Here is a 22705-nt window from a genome sequence, read left to right on the forward strand (position 1 = left end):
GTTGTGGTCTGTTTGCAAGGATAGTCATGATATGCATGTCTTCTAGTAATAAAAGAATTTGTTGTAAAAAAGATGTTACAAAAAAAAGAAAACTGTGGAAATAAAAACGTCCATCGGGTCATCTGAATGAACTTGTAGCAAAGTACACAGACACTAGTCTTTACTGAAGTCAATACTGTCTTTGAATGGAGTTTTCTTAAATGGTGCTGCACACTTTCCCCAATTTACTTATGATTTTGGTATTTGATCCCATTTGAGGCAATTATTTTTGATGCTTTAGGCATTTTTTGTGCTTGAAGATGACATTGTTGCAATGTGGCATTCAATGTCATATTTACTTTGTTTCATGTTTATTATGGAGTTTTAAAATATTTGTTTCAATGAAATTTAAAGGTTTAACACTGTCCAACACTGCCTGTTCAGTTGGCAACAGCTAGCTTGTTAATGTGGCACATTGAGAGAGATCATTTTGTTCTTTAAGTTTTCTAAGAAAGCAGAGAAAAAGGAAACAGTTTTAGAACAAGATTCTGATTTTCTGTACTGCATTAATAATAATAATAATAATTATTATTACTATCCATAATATGTCCTTTAAAATGCAAATAAAAATCTGAGGGCTAGCCAGTTCATAAATCAGTATTTCCTTTTGTTTCTGATACGAGAAACTTTTTTTTAATGCTTATGTATTTTATGTACTTGAATTAAACAGACTCAGAAAATTTTAGTGATTTGCTTGAAGTCATACAGTATATAAGATTCAGAGCAGGATTACAAGAGGCGTGCTATCACTGCCTCCTAAGTAAATCTCTTAGCTACACATGTACCGTTTGTCTATCATTAAAAAATACATGAATCTAAAAATAATCTACTCTTATAAGAAAATATTTTCATCTGTTGACCTCAAAGCTCTTAGGATAATTACTATTAATTAAGCTGTACGGGTGAGAAAAAGTAAGACACATCAAGTAATAATTTGGTGGAGCTTAGAATAGGACAAGCTAAACTGATGATTTAAACCACAGGAAACAAGTCCAAATTATTAAAAGGTGTTTGTGAAATGTAATCATTTTACTATGTTTTGGCAAGAAAATCCCAAAGAATTCATCATTTGTATGTTTTGTTGGAAACGTGCGTTGTATGGATATTGTTTAATTTCATTAAATCATTCTTCAGTTATTTAGGCTGCAGTAAATTCACTAAGGTGTGTCAGATTTCCTGAAACTTGCCTAAATCCGTGCATGTGCTTCATGCACACACGAATAGGCAGCGGTGGGAGACAGAGCTGCAGCGGGAGGTCTGACTTCTGCCAAGCCTGGGCTCCTGAAGGAGAAGCCAAGGGAAGAGGCAGCGTTGGTACCAGCCCCGTGTGCCCTGCAGTGTGACAGAAGGTCTGCTCTAAATGAGGTTCCATTGTGCTGCTTGAAGCCCAGAGGGCCCTGCAGCAGTCATAGCACACTCTGAGGAGCAGAGAGAAGCAGTGTCTGAATGGGCTTGAGCTGTGCAGTGCTCCTGGTGTTGAGTGTGCCTCTTGTCTAACAGATGCGGACAGGCAAGATTCTATCAATCTCTTTCTGGGAGTATTCAAGCCTGCAGAAGGAAAGCCACATCTCTGGGAGCTTCCCACTGATTTTTATTTGCATCACAAGAACACCCTTGGTCTGTCACAGACCAGGCAAAGGTATTTTGCTGTTCTGTTTTTTATTTTGTTTGGTATTGCTCTAATAAATTTTAAAACATACACGTTGCTAATCAAATAATCAGGTCAGCCTGTCAAAAACTTGCTTACTGTTTTTTATGTTTATACAAAAGCTTGAAAAAAACACCTTCAAGAGATTACCAAAAAATGCTGAGCCTTGGTGTTTCAAAGGATATTCTTTAGTATGTTATTTTCCTGTTGTACTTAAAAAGAAGTCTAATTTCATATGAAATTCTATCCTTCAGTGTAAAATGTTTCACTATTTTACTGCAGTACAGTTATGTATGAATGTGGTAACATTCCACTAAGCAATATACAGGTGCATTCTTGATTGTCATATTTATTAATGGTTGAGTTTAAGATTATTTTATGAGGATAGCATTTATTTTCCTATGTACTGCACTTAGTCTGCAGCTGTGCATACCAAGAAATCCATGATTTTCTATATTCCTTTCAGTCTATGTCTAGCCTTTTTTGAAGACTATTTTTCTTCATTTGCATTCCACTGTAGTTGCATGGTAATGTACGGAAGTAGTAAAGTATAAAAATTTTAAAGTAATTTGATTGCTTCACAGAGGGAAATGATTTTGTTGAAGAATATGAATATTGTGCATTAAAAAAAATCCCTTTTAACGAAAAGGACAGTACTCAACTTGTCAACTAAATAATCTCTTAGGATTTTGGCTGGTTTTATCTTTGATCATTCTGTGAGCCTTAAAGCTCTTTAGTACAAATGGTAGATCTGAATATCTGCATTTAGATTTTTGGCTGGGGAAAACTGCAAGTGTTTCAACAGTGTGATCAGTCCCTGTTGGCTGCTTATTCTGTTAACCTGTCGCAGCAGCTGCCACATGATACAGCTCTTTCTAAATTTCAGTCCTCTTGTATTGTCTCCTGAGGCTTTTCTTAAAGATAGCTTATATGAGCCATACAACCAAATGCTACTTCAGGCATACATTAAACATGCAATATTAATTTTCTTGACTACTCGTTCTGAACATCATTGTATGTCTAAGATTAATTCAGCTGATATATTGCAAATATGCAAATGTTCTAGTCTCCCTTTCATCTGTTACTCTGTTAAAACAGCTATCTCTTATTCGTCACAGATACTGTTCTCAAATGAGGTGGAATATTAAAAAGAAATGTTGGTACTCTTCATTTACTTGTTAATTAGTTTTACCTTTCATTCTAACCAGAATTTCTTCTGAGTAGTTATAATATACAGTCAAGATGTTTATTATGTGAACAAAATGACACCTTCATGTAATAACTAGGTGAAATAAATACATGAAAAAAAAACTCCTTTAAGTAATTTTTTGGTTCTACCAAACATTTGGAGAAGTTCTTTGTGTAACTTTTTCCTGCCTGTGTGTGTAGTGCCTCTTTTGGATTCCTTGGGCACAACAACAAAGAAATAATGACACTCATAATGAAATCAAGGATACAGGAGATAGAAGATGATGTTTCCTGTCATTGAAACTTCTTTTGACTATCTGTGCTTTTCCTATATTGTAATTGCCTCCTCATCAGGAGGAAGATATTTAATAACGTTCATATCTTACTTCTATATAATTTATGATTCACGTGAAAGGATGGTGAATATGGAAAAGGAGACTTTGTGTTGCCATGTTACTTATCATTTATGCAGGCAACAAAACTGGGTATATCTGCATAGTTTCTGAAGGCACTGGAGAAAGTAGCTTACTAGCATGGCCTGATACAGGACTTTGAGAAGAGGCAGGACCATCAGGCATAACTCATTCCTTACTGTCTAGGATATACACAGTTCTTGGAATTGAAGTGTGTTTTCCTGCCTGTTCTGTACCATCTCCTCAATCCCACTAATAAGTCTATCCCTGGCTGTGGGAATATACCCACTGTGTCTGCTCCAGATGGCTACATTGACAGGAGTAGGAGACAATCACATAAATACTCTGATTACAGCCCTCACAGTATTGTGAATACACGCGTATTGGAAATAAAAATCAATGAAGACAACTGTGTTTTCATTCCATGTAATGAAATAGAAGAAACTATCAGAAAAAATAAGAAAAGAAATTAAAGTATATTTGAGAAGAGTAAAGCTGTGTAAACATGAATGAAAGATAAAACATGCTTTGTTTTATCAATGTTGCTTGACTTCCTTTGTTGTTTTACAGAAATCCTGAATAAGCTTCCAGCAGGGCTTAAATTTTGCTGTTAGTTATGCCAACAGTTGTCAGGCTTATGACACCTGTTACATCAAAATGTATTTCTTTGTGTAGAAGTCAGCTGCTTTGACAATCATCCGATTTTATTATCATTGACCTTCATTTCTTCATACCTTTTTCCTAAATTTTGGGATCTGAATAACATGTGGGAGGGGATGCCTTCCCCCCACTCCTCCAACGACCAGAACAAGAGAAATACATCAATACTTGTGATATGTACTAAGACTTTAATTTTCAGTGCTGTAGAGGTAGGCACCTGAAATGCGTTTTTTTAATGGAACAAAGCCACTCTTCTGTCCATAACTATTGGTATTGAGCTTCATTTGTTTAAATTTTCTGATTTGAGAGCAAAGTAGTTGGAAAGGGGCCTGTTGAACTCCACCAGCCAATTCAACAATGCTGAAGTGATACTGTATGGATGGGTGAATGTTATGTGCAGACTGGATAGGCTGAATACAAGATCCCATCTCCTGTATTGATTGCAGTTCTGTTTTTCCTGTACAGCTATACCTACTGGTGGACCACAGGTGTGCTAAAGCATTTACCTCTTCCTTTTGATGAAGGTAGGACCCATATTTGCTCCTTGCCTTGCAGAGTATCTTGAAAAAGACATTTTATTTACAAATGCTTTTTGACTGTTTTAGATCCCAAATCTGAAAAAAAAAAGTGTTTCCATAATGGTTTCTAAATACTTCCCCTCCCCACCCCCACCAAGGAGATATGATTTTTCAATTGCAGGTTGCAAGAGCTACCTAAGTGGCTAAAACTTGACCTTCATATGTTTATGAGCTAGGGCACACTTAATTGTTTTTTCTTTTTTTCTTGTCTGTTAGCATATATTTATAATCTGTGCTGGTGATTCTATTCCTGTTGCAGAAGATACAATATAGCTAGTGTGTCTTATTTCTCTGGGGTACTGTGGAGCATGTTTTATTAGGAATTTTCATCATGAAATGAAATCAAATTATAGTGGTTGATAATGCATATTTATTAAAGATGTGCAATGCATCTTCTTCATGTCATATTTCCTTGTCTCAGAGGGGATATGACTGTAGGAAAAATTGCCTGGTATGGTGGCTAGGTGAGCAGGCTACTGTTTGATTAGATTTTTGCAGGAGTCAGTAATTGCTAGTAAAAAGATTTTTTTTTTCTCCCCCCTCAGTGACATGTGCTGAAAACAGACGCAAGTTGACAGTGAAGAAATTCCACAAATACGAAGAGGAAATTGATATCCACAATGAGTTTTTTAGGCCATATGAGTTGAGCAGTTTTGATGAGACTTTCTGCTTGGCAATGACCAATTCTACACGGTATATTGGGATGTTTTGTGGTTCTAAATCCTCGACTGGGAGTTGATTTAGTGTGAATTAAATATGCATTTGATTTATTTGTTAAATATGTGTAATTTCAAATTTAGCAAAGTTCTTGAAACTAAATCACAATGTTACATGGAAATGTTACTCTAAAAAAAGTCTGTTAAAATAGCAATTAGATTTTCAATTATTTTTTATTATGGAGTGCGTAATGTCTGGGCACTTGATGGCAGAGAGATGAACTTTTCTCTGTTGACTCAGATCACAGAGGCTGCTTTCAACACAATTGTTTTCTCGTTGTTCTGCTCTTGTTTTGCAGTTGTTTTCTTCAGTTCATCCAGTTCTCACAGCTGGCCAGATATTTTTGGGTCTTTTTTTTTGTTGGCAGCAATCAGCTGGATATTCTGAGCATAATCTGAATCATGGTTTGGCTAAAGATTTCCAGGCAGATTATGTTTCATGTAGCTGTTTGACACAATTTGAGTGTTGGCAGCATTTTGAAAACAATGTACAAAACCCTGAGTTACAGGGTTTCTTTAGCGCAGGAATGGAGCACAATGTTTTAGCATCTTTGGCAAGTGGTGATACTTGGAGCTGTTTTGTGGGACTAAATAATGCAACTTAAAGCTTTTTAAATACCTAGGTTATATATACATCAACTTGTAATGGTAAAGTTACAACTTGATATCTCTTTTTATGATGATTTTTTTTTAAAATTCACAGATAGATGTTAGAGGTGGTTCTTCCAGAAAATTTAAAAATTTTATGTGTTGAACTGTGTTAATGAACACTTTTTCCTTTCTGTTTTGGCAGAGATTTTATGCCTAAGAATGTGGGAATTGATCCAAGTCCATTTACTGTTCGTAAACCTGATGAAACTGGAAAATCTGTGTTGGGGTAAGTCTGAAATCAGAAATTTTGTTCTGGTTTAACAGTAATGAAATTGTAATGAAAATATATAAACTCTTACATGTGTGTCTGTGAAGCATATTCTATGTTATGGGAAATAAATTCATTGGTGTTATACTGTAGAATTGTACACTTTCAAAATCACATCTGATTTGAGATTTTTATTTGACACTAGGAATTCTTAATTCCAACTTGTTTTCTCTTATTCCTCAAAGTGAAACTCATGAGAAGATTTTATCTATAATATACAGAAGTTATTAAAATTTGATCATCTCTTCATCCTAGTGGCAACTCTATTCTCTATTGGAGTTGACAGCAGTGCATATTTTCTTGTTGTCTTTAAAAAAATGATAAATTTTTCATAAACAGTACATATTCTGAAACAGAAATAAATGCCAATTTCAGCATAGTCTTTGATAAAAAAGTTACTAAAATATTTATTGATAAAATTTTATAAAACAATCAGCAGCAGTTACTGGGACAAATGAATGCTTAATTTAGCTGCTTTTGCATCCTGGACCTGCTTTGTTACCCTGTTTATTCCACTGCTGTCTTGATTGCTGTGTCACAGAAGGGCTATGCAGAATCTTCCTGAATTCAGTCTCTCTTTGATACCTCATATTAAGGAAACATTTTGTCAGTAGTTACTGTGCTGTCACAACATTATCAATTCCTCTGAAAACTCGCCCTTCTGTTAAACACTAGAACATTCGACTGTCTCATGTGCTCTGATCCTCAGGGTCTCATTGTCAATAAATGTTGAGAGCAGACTATACTTATCAGCAATAGAATCTCATTTCATCCTACTGGGAATAAACAGGAAGACTGTTCAACTGTTACACAGTTTATCTCTGCTAAGAATTGTGAGTTTATGAGTATTTTGAGGATAAGCTTTATTCTTCTACTTTGATATAATGTCAGATTTTGGACTAACTAATTTGTCTCTAGATACTCCATTAAATTCTTGACCATTACATAGTTTTCTCAGGCACTTTTATTCAAGCTCTTCACTGTGATTTTTAGGGGTTGATGTGAGACAGAGAATCAGCTCCATCAAAGCCGCTTTCCAGGACTCCCTGTGTATCACTTATAAGGCTTCCGCTTCGTTGGCTGTGTTGTAGGGTAAAACGTGGCTCCACTCTTGCACCTCAACCCTATTTAGCCTTGCAAAAGGTGGTACCTTTGCCTTGCACATTTGTCATCACATTTTGATCGAAGACATTTCTGAAGGGTTTGGTGATCTCTTTTTTTCTGTAAGTGTTTGGGTCCCAAGGATGCTTAGATCTTGGCTGAGTACATGTTGGGAGTGAGGTGAGGATAACACTCTTACTAGTGTTTGGCTACTTGCTCAGTTCCTCAGCTTTCAGAAAGGACTGCTTTTCTTGTGACCTTCACCTCATTTAGAAAAGTAGGGAAAAACCCCTTAATTTTCCCTGAAAAGATTGCTTATGTCTTCATAACTTTCTGTAAATTTCAGTCCAAGGAAATGTCAGGTTCTGCTGAGGCAGAAATCAAACTTGCCCATGGTGTTATTTTTCCCAAGGCATTTTGTTCCAGCTCTAAGATTTCTTCTGATACGATAATGTCCTCAGGGGTGGGGTATGCTCTCAGATCAGAGCCTTTGGAAGGACTTCCCTGCTTGTTTGTACATGTTCCTTGGGCATATAAAGTGTAGCTAATTCAGTACAGGGATAAACTCCTGTGAGAGTTTGACTTCAAGAGGCAGCACTCTATAAAGAGTCATGATGTGCTCCACTAGGGCTCAAGTGATGCCGATGAGAGCACTAGACCTGCATCTCCAAATAGCATTTGCATCAATCTATGTGCTGTTTCCACAGCCTCTTAGCATGCTGCTGTCTTTCTTTGGAGTGAGTCACACACATTGTCAGTGATACATGGGACAGTCATTGCAGCAAGGAAGAGATGTTCCTTCCCTATTTCCAGGGATTTGTCTATAAACTGTGTATTCATTAGTTAATGTCTATTCATTAACTGCCTTCCCTGAAAGATTGTGACAGTGTCTGAGAGGAAATTGCAACTAAATACCCTTCTGTGGCCAGCACGAGAGGATTCAGAGGACATAAGGCTGGTATAATTCGTGATGGGTGAAGTAATGTGCACCTTTCAGAGTGCATACAGTTAAATCCAGTATTAGCCTGCTTACACAGAAATGCTGTATCTTACAAATAAGGCACCTCTTTATATTGACCAGAATTTCTTGAGTGAGAAATACATACTGGATAAAGAAATGTTGCTGATTAAAGAACTGAATTGAGGGGAGAGGTATGGAAAATAAAGAAAAAAAAGTGACATTACCATTAAGATTTGGAACCAAGATTAAGAAAGCTATAGGAGTGGATATTGTTATTAATCAGAAAGTGAAACTTTTTTCCAAGATGAAAACCAAAGATGTTATGTCTCAAGTAATTTTTATTCCTTTTTATTTATTCAGTTGTGGGGAGGGATTTAAGTAAAGAATCAGAGAATCAGTGAAGAAAAACTGACAGAATCCTTTGGACTGTCTTTAAATGCTCTGGAATAAGAAGAGATTGAAGAAGAGGAATCAATCGAGGATTGTGGAGATGAGCAAATAGTTTCCCCAGAGGTTAAAACTTATTTCCCCAGAAAGATTGTAACCAAGATTAAGAGTTTTAAATATTCATTGCTAATATCTTGCTGATTTCATAAATACACACTGCCTTTCCTAATAGGAACAAAAATAATAGAGAAGAAGCTGTGCTGCAGCGCAAAACAGCTGCTAGTGCTCCTCCACCCCCAAGCGAGGAAGCAGTGTCGAGTAGTTCTGAAGATGATTCTGGGACAGATAAAGAAGATGAAGGTGCTGTTTCTCAACGTTCAACTCCGGTAAAGGTGACTGATACAGGAGACAATACAAAAATTACGGAGGTAAGAAATTACTGTGTTAGGCAAGAAGGCTTAAAATTCACATTCCCTTAAAAAAATGTTCTAGAACAGTCAGAAGTAAAGCACTGAGAAATTTAGTGGAAATGGTCTCCCGTGTAATTTTTTTAATGTAGATATTAGCATAACTGCAGTACAACCTGTGGTAAACCTTTTCTGTTCTTCTTGTCATGTAATAGTGAAACACAAAGGAAAATAGCATTAAAAAAAAATACTGTCAGAAAACTATGGTATTTGAAAGGTATTTGGGTCATTACATAATGTAAAATGCACCTATATTAGTGTGTTAATTCAGAGCAGTACTGCACTTCTGATTATTGTCCCTTACCATGCTCTGGCAGACATCATGAGGTGGCCTTTGAGCATGCAAATGAGATTCCTTTTCTCCAGGAATGTACCTGATCTACCTACTTAACATTTAGTCCATGGGAGTTAATCTGGAGCAAAGCCCCTGAAAGACATGTACTATGAACCTGAGGTCCTGAGAACCACCTCTTGGAATTACAAAGCAATCCCTTTTGGACGATGCTTAGGTTGATTAACTGTAAATTAATGTTCATTCTGTCTAAATTTTAACGTGGTTTATGTGAACACTTTTAAATTGCTGTTCCATAATTATATGGTCTGGCATTTAAAAAAAAAATTAACTAACTTCAAAAATGTGCATGATAATGTTATCGCATAGGTCCTGTGCTGTTAGTGCTACTAAGGTTGAAGATAATGGCAGTGAATAAAATAGTGAACTAAACTGCGTTTGCCCAGTCAGGTGGAAAGAATGTATATTTTCAGTTGTGGGTTATTAATCTTTTTTTGCGAGCATAACTCCCATTTTTTTTAATCCCTTGGGTGTTTATTTAATGAAAATAATGAGATGTATGAAGAGCTATGGAAGTATCTATTTTATTAGTTCGTGTAATAGTTCTTCTAATTCTTTCTTGTAGATATCCATTTTAGATACCATTGAAAATGTCTTAGCAAAAGGTTATGCTAATGGAAATGATAGAAATTTGGAAAATACTTACGTTGTCTGGGGGGGTTGATTTTTTTTTTTTAAGTCACAGCTAATTTAAATGGTTACAGTATTGTGCATATTATCACTTCCGAAGAAAATGGAGTATTTATGACCTCAGCGTAAAATGTAGTGCCCGATAGGCAACAGACAATTAAACTGCCTTTTTTTTTTCTTTGCCACAATTCAGATTTTGATTCTATTCAGTCTTTAGCCTAGGGTTCTGTGTTCTCAAATAATGGATTTTCAGCCTTCAATAGTACAATCGTGTCTTCTTCCTAAGCCAGTACAAGCACATTTATTTATTTGTGTTTATGCAAGATATTTTATCTGAAAGTTTTCCATTATCTCTGAATAACAGAGTACCTGTTCTCCAGCAAATCAGATTGTTTCTAGATTTTTTTAAACAAAAATCCAAGTTGAAATGTTATTCTTAATTCATACTATTGCATAATTTGTCTCACATCAGATTTTCCCTCTGTTTTGAGCACACTTCAGCACTCAGATCTAAGATACCTTTTTTAGATTTTTAAGATGCTTAAATGAAAGATGCATGTAAACACAAAGTATGATCTGAAACATTTTTGAATTTCAATGGCTTAAAATTGGGTGAGCTATTCTGACTTTTTAGTAATGATATGAAAAAATATATTCCAATTAATTAGCACCTTTTCCTACATTGAATTTTAGTCATAATTTGCATTGTTCATTCATGGCAGTCCTTATTATTGGGGGAACCAAAAAAGCTAGTTCCTTTCTGTTCACATCTCTGAGAAGTTAGTAAAAAATGCATTTATACTTCTGGTCAGGACATACCTTTCTGAAGTTCTTTGACTTTGAATCTTTTTGAACTAAAAGAAACGGTGTTTATATTTGACTCACAGTCATATGTGTCGTGTCAGAAAGCCCCCCTCAGTTTAGCACTGAATCACTAGGCACAGTTAGTGAACTATTGCATGTGCATTGATTCCTTGTTATAGTTGACTGACATGATTGCATAATGTATAAAATAAAAATAGTTTTGTTCAACCTGATGTTTGTAATTATTGCAGAATTGGCAGCAGGAAATGTGAAAGCAAATGTGGGAGCATGTTCTGAACGAATATGATTTATTCTGTATTAAGTTTCAACACAGAACAGAATTTAATAACTACACCATTATGGTCTATTAATATAATTTATTCTCCTAATATGTTGTTTTATCTGATGTTATCTTTCAAGAATTCTTTACTTGTTGAATAAATGTGTTAATATTTTTAATAAATTATTTTTTTAAAAAAATATGTGTAAGCTAATATTGCTGTGGATGTGAGAGACCTGTTTGTTTCTGTCTGCACTTTTGAAATTATATTTTAGTTTTTAAAGAAGTTCTTTCTTAAGAGCAAACTTTCTTTGGATGTTGTTATGGTATTCTTAGTCTGAATCTTTCTTATGTTCCAGAATGTAGTGCAATCAACAAAAGATGTGTATGGGGTCAATCTTTCAGATATCCCTTCAGAAGATGATCTTGCAATATATGCAAGGTGAGATGAATTTCCAGTGGTAGTCAATAAAAGATAATTCGAGCTAGTTAAGTGCAGTTTGTCAAAGTGCTTCCTTTGTTTAAACTTATTTAAATGATAAGTTTTAAAGAAATTTGCCTATATATGCTATCTCTTTTTCCAAATCAAACTGTTTTCAGCTGTCTGTGTCAACTCTAATTTCAGTGGAAGCTATACAGATGTCTCTGAAAGCAAAACTTGGAGCTTAAATCAAATGAAAGATGCTTTAAAAGAAATACATGTCACTTAATATAGTCCTAGAAATTTAGAAGTAAATTCAAAGGAAGTCCATGTTCCATTGATAAGTAAATTCCACAGGAATGGTTCCATGATTGTAAGCTTTGTAATCTGTGGGGTTTGCATTTTTCAAGTGTTGAATTACTCCAATTACTCCAGTCAATCATAATGAAATAACTCATTCTGTAAAAATGCACATAAAGTAATAGAAATTGTCTTTTTTTTTAACATAATGTCATATAGAGATATGTGTTAACTGTTAACTTTTACTCAAATTTAAATAGTTGTGTGACTTTTTGAAGGAAACACTGCGTGACTTTAGAAGGAAATTTCTGATTCATATTCCTCCTTTTTTTTGAAACATCCTGGTCTTTTGAGCTTGAAATAAAAGCTTGTGGATATTACAGGGAGACCTTGAGACCGTTACTAAATCTGGTATAGACTGTGAGAAGAGTTGAGGAAAGCAGTCAGAACAACTCACACTGTAGAAGCACAGATATCTAAGTGACAGATACTTGTCGTGTAAGTTTAGAAGAGGGAGAAATCAGCTTGGCCCTTGCCATTGTTGGAGTTCCATGAAACAGTGGCATGCAAGTATATGTAGTCTGTGGGTTCATGTGCATGTGTATATCCCTGAGCACAGTGTGTGTAATAATGTTCCCTTGCACACTGCATTTGGATCAGCATCTTACTGCCACTTGTTCTTAATAAAGGGTTTTATGGATTCAGACCATACATACAGGAGATGAGTAAGACACGGTGTAGTCCAAGACAAAATTCCGCTCCTTAGGTGGTCCAGCAAGTTCCCACTTGCATTGGTGGGCAAGCACCAAGGGGTCACCTCCCAGCTCCAATTAAAGAAAAGTTTCTTCTTTTATTCGAGGGTAACTTGGACTGTTATCCTCTAGGAGACAGGTGTCACCATTCCTGCAGGAGCCACGAACTGTCTTCCCCCCAAAAGCAATCAGGAACGCTGTTCGGAATTCCCGTAACCCCTTACACAGCACTGGTTACATGTTGTTCTTGTTAAAAAAATATGTAGTTATGCTGTTGTTCTCAAGTTCTCTCTTCAATATCACAGAACAATGCTGATGCCAAAGAAAAACTGGTTCAAATTTTCCTTTATTTCTTAAACCAGAAATTATTTTGAACATTTTGATGTTTTTTTCTGTTTAACTTGAACCAGAAGTGAATAGAATAATTTCAGTTATAGATGAACTAGAGCTTAACCAAAAAGTTACTCATTGAATTCCCTGGTGGAGGAGGTTCTTTCCTGAACTGCAGTATTTTTCCTCGAAAACTAGTCAGAATCATGGCAACTAATTACTGGGAATCAGTTGGAGAAATTTAGGTCCAAACTGAAGACCCTCCTAGTTCCAAAAGTCTTTAAATGCTGTTGCCAAGAGACCTTCTCATGCAAGATATTGGGAGTGCAAATCAATGAGATTTTCTTAGGAAACCAATGTTTCAAACATCTGTTTATAATGCAGAATTAATGATGTTTGAGAAAAAGGGTGTAAGAAATCTACACCTCATCTCAGAAAAGCACTGTGTGTATATTGAAGTGAGTACTTGTGAGACATGCATTGAAATGGCCTTGTGTGCATTTGTTTTCATTTTCTAATGTGTAATAGCAGTAACTACCCTGTTATATTTGAAACCTTCTCAATTTTTAAGGGAAATTTTAATTCACTGTGATCTCTTCTAATTTGGTGATATGTGGTGTTGCATCCTGACTTAGTTCATTAATACACTCAAAGCATTTTTTCTTTTTATTTAAAAATCTTTTTCTGTTACTTTAGGTTTAGCTACTTCTCTGGCTACTGCTCTTAGCCACTTAGCTACTACTCTTTTTTCTCTAAAATTCCCATTTCTCCCTATTTCCTACATGCTGAGTCATTTGAAGATACTACACTTGAATAGTGTTAAGGAGGATGTTTCTCATTGTCTCTGAAATTTTTAACTTCCTCTATGCCTCTACCTTTGTTTATTTTTAATTTTAACCACTAGAAAATTGATGCAAATTTGACAACTATCCTTTGATATAGCAGGTAGTTATTGTAGTTCTGCAAATGGTCCCATGTGAGCTGGTGTCTACTGTGAGTCTCTCTGTTCAGATGAACGACTCTGTGTTAACATCCAGAATTGCAGCTATTTCCAATTTTATAATTTCTTCAGGCTGGACTAACATTCAATCTATTGTTCATGTAAAACTGTAAACCCCTTGGAGGCTTTGAAGCTCCCTATTCATATCCTTTTTAAGAAAAAAAAACAAACCTTGCATTTATTTCATTTCCTTCAAGCAATGCAGGTTTTAAAAATAGAATAAATTACAAATTCTTTATCTCTTTTAGCTAACAAGACATAGTGCTATTTCTGGTCTGGTGTGCTGATTTATGTAATAAAGGATGTCAGTAAAATCTATACTTTCCAAAATGTACATCACTTGAGAATAGCAGCAATTTCTTTCACAGTATGCTTACAGTTCTCACATCAAGCCTTTTTCTATTATTGGAATAAGGGAGATGGGGATGTAAGATCCTGACTTCACGTGACATTGCTGGACATGTTACATGTTTTTTCATTGTTAGGATTAGGGTGTTGCAGATTCAAAGTACTTCAGGTTAAGTTACTTTACATCAACTGATCTATATTAAGCCTATTTGCAAATGCAAATTAAAAGTAATTTGAATCTATCAGACCATTTTCACTGATGGCTGAGATAATTCTCGTCAAAACAGAAATCACAGAAGCACAGATTGGTTGAGGGTGGAAGGGACACGAGGTCCCTCAAGTAATTTGAAGATGTGTGCTGCAGATCAACTGTGCATGGTATCTTACTGACATGGGGTAACTTGCTTGTGTGCATTTAGGTCTTGTTACTTTCAAAATATTGAATAATTTGAAGAAGTTAATTAATATACTTAAGCAATTACTTTGCCTTTGGTTTTTTAAGTTGGTTTCAATAGCAAGCTCCTGCACTAGGAGATCTTAATTATCTTGATTTCCACTTATACTTCTCTTATTTAGAAATGTAAGTATTTATTCCTTTAACGTCCAAAGTTATGTCTCTGAGGCTTTTGTTCCTACAGTATAGGATCTGCATGGAGCAGAAAGAAAAGCTGCAATAACTTGTTTAGGAACACGTTGGACATTTGACTTCTGTACACTCTTTCATGCAATTGGTTTTGCACTGGTAATAGTTGCTTTTTAAAACATAGTAAATATTCCTGAAGTAGACCAGTAAGACTTCTTAAGCTAAATGGAAGCTCACTGTTAAGAAAAACCCTCTGCCTCAGAAAATTAAACTAGTAAATCACAACTAACATTTACTTGTCTTTTCAGTGTCTTTTCAGTTGGAGAGTGAACAAATTGAGTGCAAGATAGCTGCATGTATTTACATTTGAAACTGTCTGGCTTTTCCTTCTATTCTGAGTGACTAAGATTAGTGATAAACTACTTCTCAAAAGAATTTGTTCCAATTCATTGCCAAGAAAAAAAAAAACCATGACAGTATTTTCCATTGGCAGTGTCTTCCACCAAATATTTGGAGATGGGGAAATTGTCCCAAAAGGTTGTGCTTGTAAATAAGTGATCTGGACTCAGAGTGTTTCAGATGAATAAACTAGATTGAATTCAGCAGAGGACTAACTTAAATCTGAAACTTGAGAGACTTTGTGTCTTTTGCTGATTTTTCCAGAGGCTATTCCTCTGACTGATTGCTTTGAAAAAGACATAGGAAGTTGACTGTAGAGGGCTGCCTGTTTCTTAGGGGAGGTCTGTTTCTCTCCCATGACATACTAGGTGACACCAATTGATAAGCGAATCTTTTTTCAAAGGAGGTTCTGAGTTCATGCATGCACCCTCTATGAACTTTTAAGAATCTCTCTTGTTCACCAGAGAGGTACATCATGATCAGTGACTTACATAGCATGACTCAAAATCTCATTTCTTAATGTCATTTTCTTTTGCTTGATGATTTTTGGGGGATAGTTCTTTTATTTTTTTTATTTATTCTCCAACCTACTGCTTTTCACAGGTTTGTTCAGCTGGGACAGAGTCAGCATAAACAAGACAAGGGGAGCCAGCAATTTTGTTCAAAACACCCATTGGATAAGGTTATAAATTTGTAAGTATTCTTTTTCTTTTTCCTTTTAGCCTGATTTTGCTTTTGTCATTAGATGTGAAAAAGCATCAGGTAAATTTGATGTTAAATTGCTTGAGAGTCACACTTCCATTCTTTTACTGCATAAAGAGATTCAATGCACTGCATGAAGAACTGGGGTTTTGGGGTTTGGGGGGGTTGGGTTTTGTTTGTGTTCTTTTGGAGGGTGTTGGTTTTTTGTTCCATTTTTTAGTTTTTGTAGTATCAAGGGGTTTGTATTCAAAAGTCTTAGCAATCCTGAAATAACAGAAAGTGCTGAATCCACCAAGTTCAAAGGGCAATTTCTTCTTGCTGTGATTACTTTTGAAAGAGGCAGTTTGAAAGATCAGTTGACTTGCATATTCTTCGTTAAAAAGCATTCAAAGTTGCATTTGAATCTTCTTTGTACTAGTGTAAAAAAGGAGTCATGCTATTATCCAAATGTCATAGTAATATTGAACCAGGTCTTAGAATTTAGATGATCAAGTATTACCTTCCCAGTTGACATCTTCCTGTACTGTAGACAGCTTTCACCAAGGCAAGGCAGATTTTTATGTACTTCTGTCTCTGGGGTACATGATCCTTTAACCAACAGCATGGCCACTTCTTAGAGCTGGAAGAGCTTTACTGCAATCCATTGATTTGCAGAAACCTCAACTTTTTTTCCTGCAGTGCCTCTTGTCCACCCCTCTGTGCTGATGAAGTGAGGGAACCTTGAACATTAGCATTTATGCCTAAGTCGGGAGAGAGACTGGGTGAGTCTCAGCTGGGCTGAGAGTAGAATGACATGAAACAGATGTAATGCAGTGTGTGAGACACTACTGTCTAATACCAGTGTTTAGTCACTTGGTATTAGCTACATTTAAAGTGATGATGCCACATTTGTAGGTAAATGAGCCTGTAGTTTTATTATAAATCATGTCTAATGGGTATTAAAGTAGTAAATTAGATTGGCAAACTGTAAAACTGTTTTTCAGTATGAGGGAACAAGTGCCTCAATGTTTTAAATAGACATGTTTATTAAGAAAATATTTTGTAAGCAGAAGAATATTTTTGCTATGAATGAAGGCAATTTCTTTTCTGTAATTGCAAAATCTTCCAGCATATAAGACAGTGTAGGAGACAATCATTCCTTTCTGTGGATACAAAATGCTGCTAGCAAGGATTTTCTTGCTATTTTCTAAGTCCGTGAGAGACTTTTCTCTCTCACAGAAGAGGTAACAGAGTTATGTAAACAACCAAACACCTGCAGCCTTGAAAAGTCTTGTTTATGGTACAGTAGAAAAATATTTTGACAATGGATGTTTTGGGATTTTAGCCAATCACCCCAAGGGGTGGCTGATCCTTGTCCGATTAAACTAGGAAGAAAAAGTCTATAAAAGAGTTTGTAAAATAATTAAAGAAATCAATCTTGCTGCACAATTCCTGCCTGCTGGATCTTCTCTCCTCCTCCCTACAGCTGCATGACACAGTGATATACCCTAGGGCATTTATTAATACCTTTCTTGCCCCTTGAAATGTAGAGTAAATTTTTTTCCCAATGCTCAGCTGCTGTAAAATGAACACATTAAAGAGAGTCTATACACAGAACTTTGGTGGCTTTGGGGTAGTCAGATGTTAATTTTTCCCTTTTCCCAGGTGTAATTTCTGTGTGTTTCTGAATAGTAAAAGTGTAAAAGTCATAGGGCACACAAATCTGTGCCTCCTGTCACTCCTCTTGAAGTCATGAAGTCATCTCTCCCTGCCAGTTCTTCCAAACATGCTCCTGTCTGCAGATCAGAGAGGAAATAAGTTATCTTAGGGTTGGTAATTTCTTTTTTATGACAGTATATCCCTAGACAGCTTAAAAATTTTCTTTGTGTTTTGTTCTGTAACTTTTTTTAAATGTTTAAATACTGTTTGGATGGTGACAGATTGTTCTGTCCGTTAAAGTCATAAATGTAGCCGTTTTTTAAAGGCATGTTGTTCAATTCTGAAACAAGGAAGCTTTCTCTTACTGCATTTGAATTGCTGCTCTGAATCAGGAATTTCCTTGGAGAATACTAACTTTTTAGAGATAAAATAGAGTGAACATAAGTGTACTCAAGATTAGGGAGAGATGGAGGGTTTTCAGTAACAGCAGCTGAGGCACAGCTTGCACTTGTTTCTCGAGGAGCTCTTGAAGAAATTGAAAAATTATACTAGCTTGTATTAATTGGATGTTAGATGCATTTTAAATTGAAAAAAAATCTGACAAATTTAATTCTCCAGTAGTTCCTTCATATATGATACAAATGCAATTAAACCCTAGTTCTTTTCATAGTAAAATTATATACTCAGTCCAAAATTTTGGTTTCTTATCAGCAGTGAGATATAATTTAGGCTTAGGTTAGTTACTGTCTTTCCACACTTTGCAAGAAAATCTCTTTTAATAACTCCACATCTCACAACTTTAAAACACTTGACCATTTTAATCAAATACATGAAGCCGCTACAAAAGAAGAAATATTTCTTATTTTTATAATGCCACTGCAGTGATTCAAATATGAATTGTATAGATACTGAAGAGAAGGTTCTGGCTTAAATTTAGAAATTCTAAGTATAGACTAGAAAAAAAAATGGAGACTTGAACAGGGACCGAAGTGATGCAGTAAAATAATACTGAAGTTGAGTGGAGGATGTGGAAGGATATTGAAATTCTTTTTTTTGTTCTTAGAAATTCCATGAAGGAAAAAATGATAGAATTTTACTTAGAGCTAAATAGAGCTAAACAGAACTGAACTACTTTTAGCACAATCTATTATAATGTATATTAAAGAGAGACTTTAAGTACTGTAGTGTAATTACTGTTGGCTGACACAGTGCACCTGTTCCTAATTCCCTAATTCCCTGGTATTCATTTTGGTATGATATAAATAATACTGTTGTAAAAATATACTCTCAAAACCTTTTCAAATGTACTTCATACATTTATCTAGGAGTACAAGAAATTTTATTTCCTCCTGAAGAGGGAATTGCGTGTTTTGATTCACTGTAGCACAAAAGAAGAGTGTGGACACACTCCAACATCCTTATACCAAAGCATGGCTGGTGCATACCTCAGGGTCCAAGCTGTCTTCAGTGCCTGTGCTTCAGGTCATATTTATGAACATAAAACATAGAATGTTTTGGCTTGGAAGGACTTTTAAAGACCATCTGGTTCCAACCCCCTGCCATGGGCAGGGACACTTTCCACTAGACCAGATTGCTCAAAGCCCCATCCAGCCTGGCCTTGAACACTCCCGGGGATGGGGCAAACACAGCTTTGGTGACCTGTTCCAGTGCCTCAGTGCCCTCACAGTAAAGGATTTTCTCCTACTGCCTAAATTAAACCTGCCTTCTTTTCAGCTTAAAGCCAGTCCCCTTGTCCCATCACTTCATGCCCTTGCAAAAAGTCCCTCTCCAGCTCTCTTGCAGCCTGCTTTAGGTACTGGAAGGTGCTATAAGGTCTCCCTGGAGCCTCCTCTTGTCCAGGCTGAATAACCCCAACTCTGTCAGGCTGTCTTCATAGGAGAGGTGCTCCAGCCCTCTGATCATCTTCATGGGTATTTGCTTAGGATTCAAACAAGGCAAAAGAGTGCATTTTGTTTCCTTTTTAGATATACATTAGAGACTTGAGGAGAGCTAATCAATGTTGAAAAAAATGCAGTGGCTTTCTGGTGACTGCTGTGTGTCTGAGAGCTCATCCACATCACCATGCACTTCTCCGTGGAAGTATGGAACATCCTCATTGTAACTGAAGGTTTTAACTGTATCTTTTACTGTAGAGACAATGATACTCTTGGTGAAACCATAACACCAGAAAGCCTACTCACAAGTGGGATAAAAACAATTGAAAATTGCATATCAAGGGTGCTGTCCTTCATGACATAATGTTTATGTTCCTATCTATGTAATTTTCACTGGGAGGCCATAAAACTACATGTCTCTAGGGCAATCTGATAGCCAAGTCATAAATAACGTGCTCTCCTTCATGACTATTGTAAGATATTAAACTTATTAAGTAAAATAGATTTTTACATGAATATGTTAGAGAAATGACTTTTAATTAAATGACTGGATAATACAAGCACTCTACAAATAGTTACAGCTTAATACAGGGTTATTAATCAAAGTTGGCATGCATGAACATGTGGTTCTTTCAATATATTTTTATCATGTTGATGCAAGTAGGTGGAAAATTGAGATTTAGTTTTTAAATGCTCAAAATGAAATGCAGTTTGCTGCCCAGCTTCCATTGTGCCTAAGGAAAGGATTTTTGTGTCGTTAGTGCTTCAGAAATGTCATGTCTTTAGAAACCAATCAATAAATAGAGAAGGCGTCAATTTAGTGTTATGGCTCTGTTTTGCTCTTTTACTTAATTGTCCACTTGCTAGTGGATCAGACAGACAAGTTATATTTGAATAAGTGACATCTTTTGTTGTTAGTGACATTTGTAAGTTAGTACAGTGTGCTAGTGTCATGCCATTGCTAGAGTCTCATCTTGGATGCTTTACTCTGGTTAAATAAGTATCTGCAGAAGCTATGGATGCTTTGAAAAGCAATCTACTTTTAAAGCATCTGGATATAAAGTTAGATAGACTAATTCTTTTTGCCAGTTCTGAAAACACCCACCTTAAATAAACCAGAAATGATAATGAGAAGAAACTATGACATTGTTGAGAAAAAAAATATTAAGTTTTAGAGTATGCAGCCAAACTCTGTGGGTGACTGGTGATTTTATTGTCTCAAGTTCAACGGTATACTTGTATTAGTAATTCTGTTATTGCAGACAAAGTATAATCAAATGAAAGTATGGCTATGCAGAGTTGAAATATGAAACTGAAAAGTATTACTTTAATCTGGAAACCTTTCTGGTTTATATACCATATTCAGTTGTAGTGGAATATTAGGCACAGTGTATCCTACATGACATGCTGCAGTAATTTTTTAAGACTAACGAACTGTCATATGATGAAACATCCAAAATACAATATATTTTACTAAAATAAAAGGCTGCAAAATGAGGGAGAAAGGGGTGGTTTTTGGGCAGTTTTAATGGAGATCCTCCTTTAGAAACAGTGTCAAACATTAGTTTGTGCCCGTAATGCAGCTAGAAGTTCATTAGGGGATTTTATTTATAGAAGGACTTTCCCTTTGCCTAAGTGTTCCAGTTCTTACTTTTTTTTTACCTTTAAAAGAGGAGATTCTACACATAAAAATAACTTCTTGTCTCTTGAAAAGCACCCAGATAGTGAGTCACGACTGTGGCTTCTGTAGAATATGGCAATAATGCTAATATCTGAATCTTCATTGCATTTGGGCAGTTTGATGTTGGCTTTACGAAATAGTGAGCTCTGACAGTAAGTTTCCACTTTACTTTCTTACCTGAGAAGATATGTATATTAGGATTCAAATGTGGTATTTGTTGTATGAAGATGATTAAAAAAATATTTCCATAAAATATCTGAGTGCTGTTGCTGATAATAAATTGTCTGTTTCCTGATAATTAGATGGAAATTTCTTACCTAATTAATCTTTTATACTCTGTTGGCTCAGAGTATAATCACTTGTTATAATTGCTACTAAGTGGATAGATTAATGAAGTTTTTCTTTTATCTGCTGTAGTGCGTGGCACAGATCTACTTTAGGTGGGGAACTTACTGACCATGGCAGATCTGAGGAAGGATGAAGAAATGAGGGCAGGGCAAAAGGAAGTGAGAAGGTGTTCTGTAATGGGATTAATGACAACTTACCTAATTACCCTACTTGGAAAGCTGGGTCTTATCAGGTCTGCATTAGTGATTAAAAATCTAGGTAAAGGAATTATCTACTAGGAACTTGCCCTCTCATTGACTCTCGGGTATATTTCAAGGAAAAGAAGTACTCCTCTCTCTGTGGAAAATTTTTACCTAAAGCTCCAAGTATTCTGCATGTTTGTTTTTTTTTCCAGAATACCCATCTCCTCCTTTTCTCAAGACAATATTTACGAAGTCCAGCCTCCAAGAGCTGATAGGAAATCGATAGAGATTTTCCATGCACACATTCAGGCTGGAAGAGGGAACATGCAGCCCCTGGGAAAAGATGACTTCCTCATGTACAGAGAGTACATTCGAAACAGATACATGTAAATCCAAGCTGGATTCTCCTGCAAAATCTACTGTACTGATAAGTCATAAAAATAATTTTAGAAAGGAAATCTAGTTATGTTCTTTTGCAGTAATGAATTTATTACTAACTTTTCTATTTATTATTCTTTACTGTTATCCATTTGTTGTATTGTGCTTTAGGGAAAAAGGTGATTTAATATCTGATTTAAAAGGTTATTTAATATCTTTTTAGCTGAAAGTATCTTAAGAGACTAAGTGAATAATCAGAGCACCCAGAGTCACTAGAGAGTATGTAGCAATTTATGGCAAAGAAAATATGGCATCTTTAGTTTTTCATATTAATTTCTTACATTGTTATCTTTGCTAATAAAACTGAAGTGATTTGTACAAAAGAATCAGAAGAGAAGAGTTTTCTTCCTCTTTGTTCCATGACAGAAAACAATCTTTTTTTACAGCAGATTATTTTCTGATACTTCTTGAGGTTTTTAGTCAAGTGAGTGCTAGAATGACTGCTTGTAATTTGCTGCTTTCTTAAGCAAAAGTGAAAAATATGTGGCTTATGTCAAAATCAAAATTTGCATCAACACTAATAAACTTTGTAACCCTAATATGCA

The 22705-nt window shown here is 35.6% G+C and overlaps 1 protein-coding gene across 3 annotated transcripts in view; it reads left to right on the forward strand.

The window, feature by feature from the left end:
- Positions 1-22486, forward strand: part of FIG4 (FIG4 phosphoinositide 5-phosphatase) — a 51509-nt gene extending 29023 nt beyond the window's left edge. The window contains exons 16-23 of one of the 3 annotated variants that reach the window (XM_032101463.1): positions 1540-1678; positions 4414-4472; positions 5072-5219; positions 6036-6119; positions 8843-9038; positions 11503-11585; positions 15880-15969; positions 21935-22486. In XM_032101463.1, the coding sequence (XP_031957354.1) occupies positions 1540-1678; positions 4414-4472; positions 5072-5219; positions 6036-6119; positions 8843-9038; positions 11503-11585; positions 15880-15969; positions 21935-22112 (977 nt within the window). In that variant the 3' untranslated portion in view covers positions 22113-22486. Of the gene's footprint in view, positions 1-1539; positions 1679-4413; positions 4473-5071; positions 5220-6035; positions 6120-6870; positions 6995-8842; positions 9039-9394; positions 9697-11502; positions 11586-15879; positions 15970-21934 lie in introns of those variants that run through there. The other 2 variants (XM_032101461.1, XM_032101462.1) reach the window with 2 other exon arrangements.
- The last annotated feature ends 219 nt before the right edge of the window (positions 22487-22705 follow it).

This window comes from Corvus moneduloides, chromosome 3 (genome assembly GCF_009650955.1).
Source record: "Corvus moneduloides isolate bCorMon1 chromosome 3, bCorMon1.pri, whole genome shotgun sequence".
Lineage (NCBI taxonomy): Eukaryota > Metazoa > Chordata > Aves > Passeriformes > Corvidae > Corvus > Corvus moneduloides.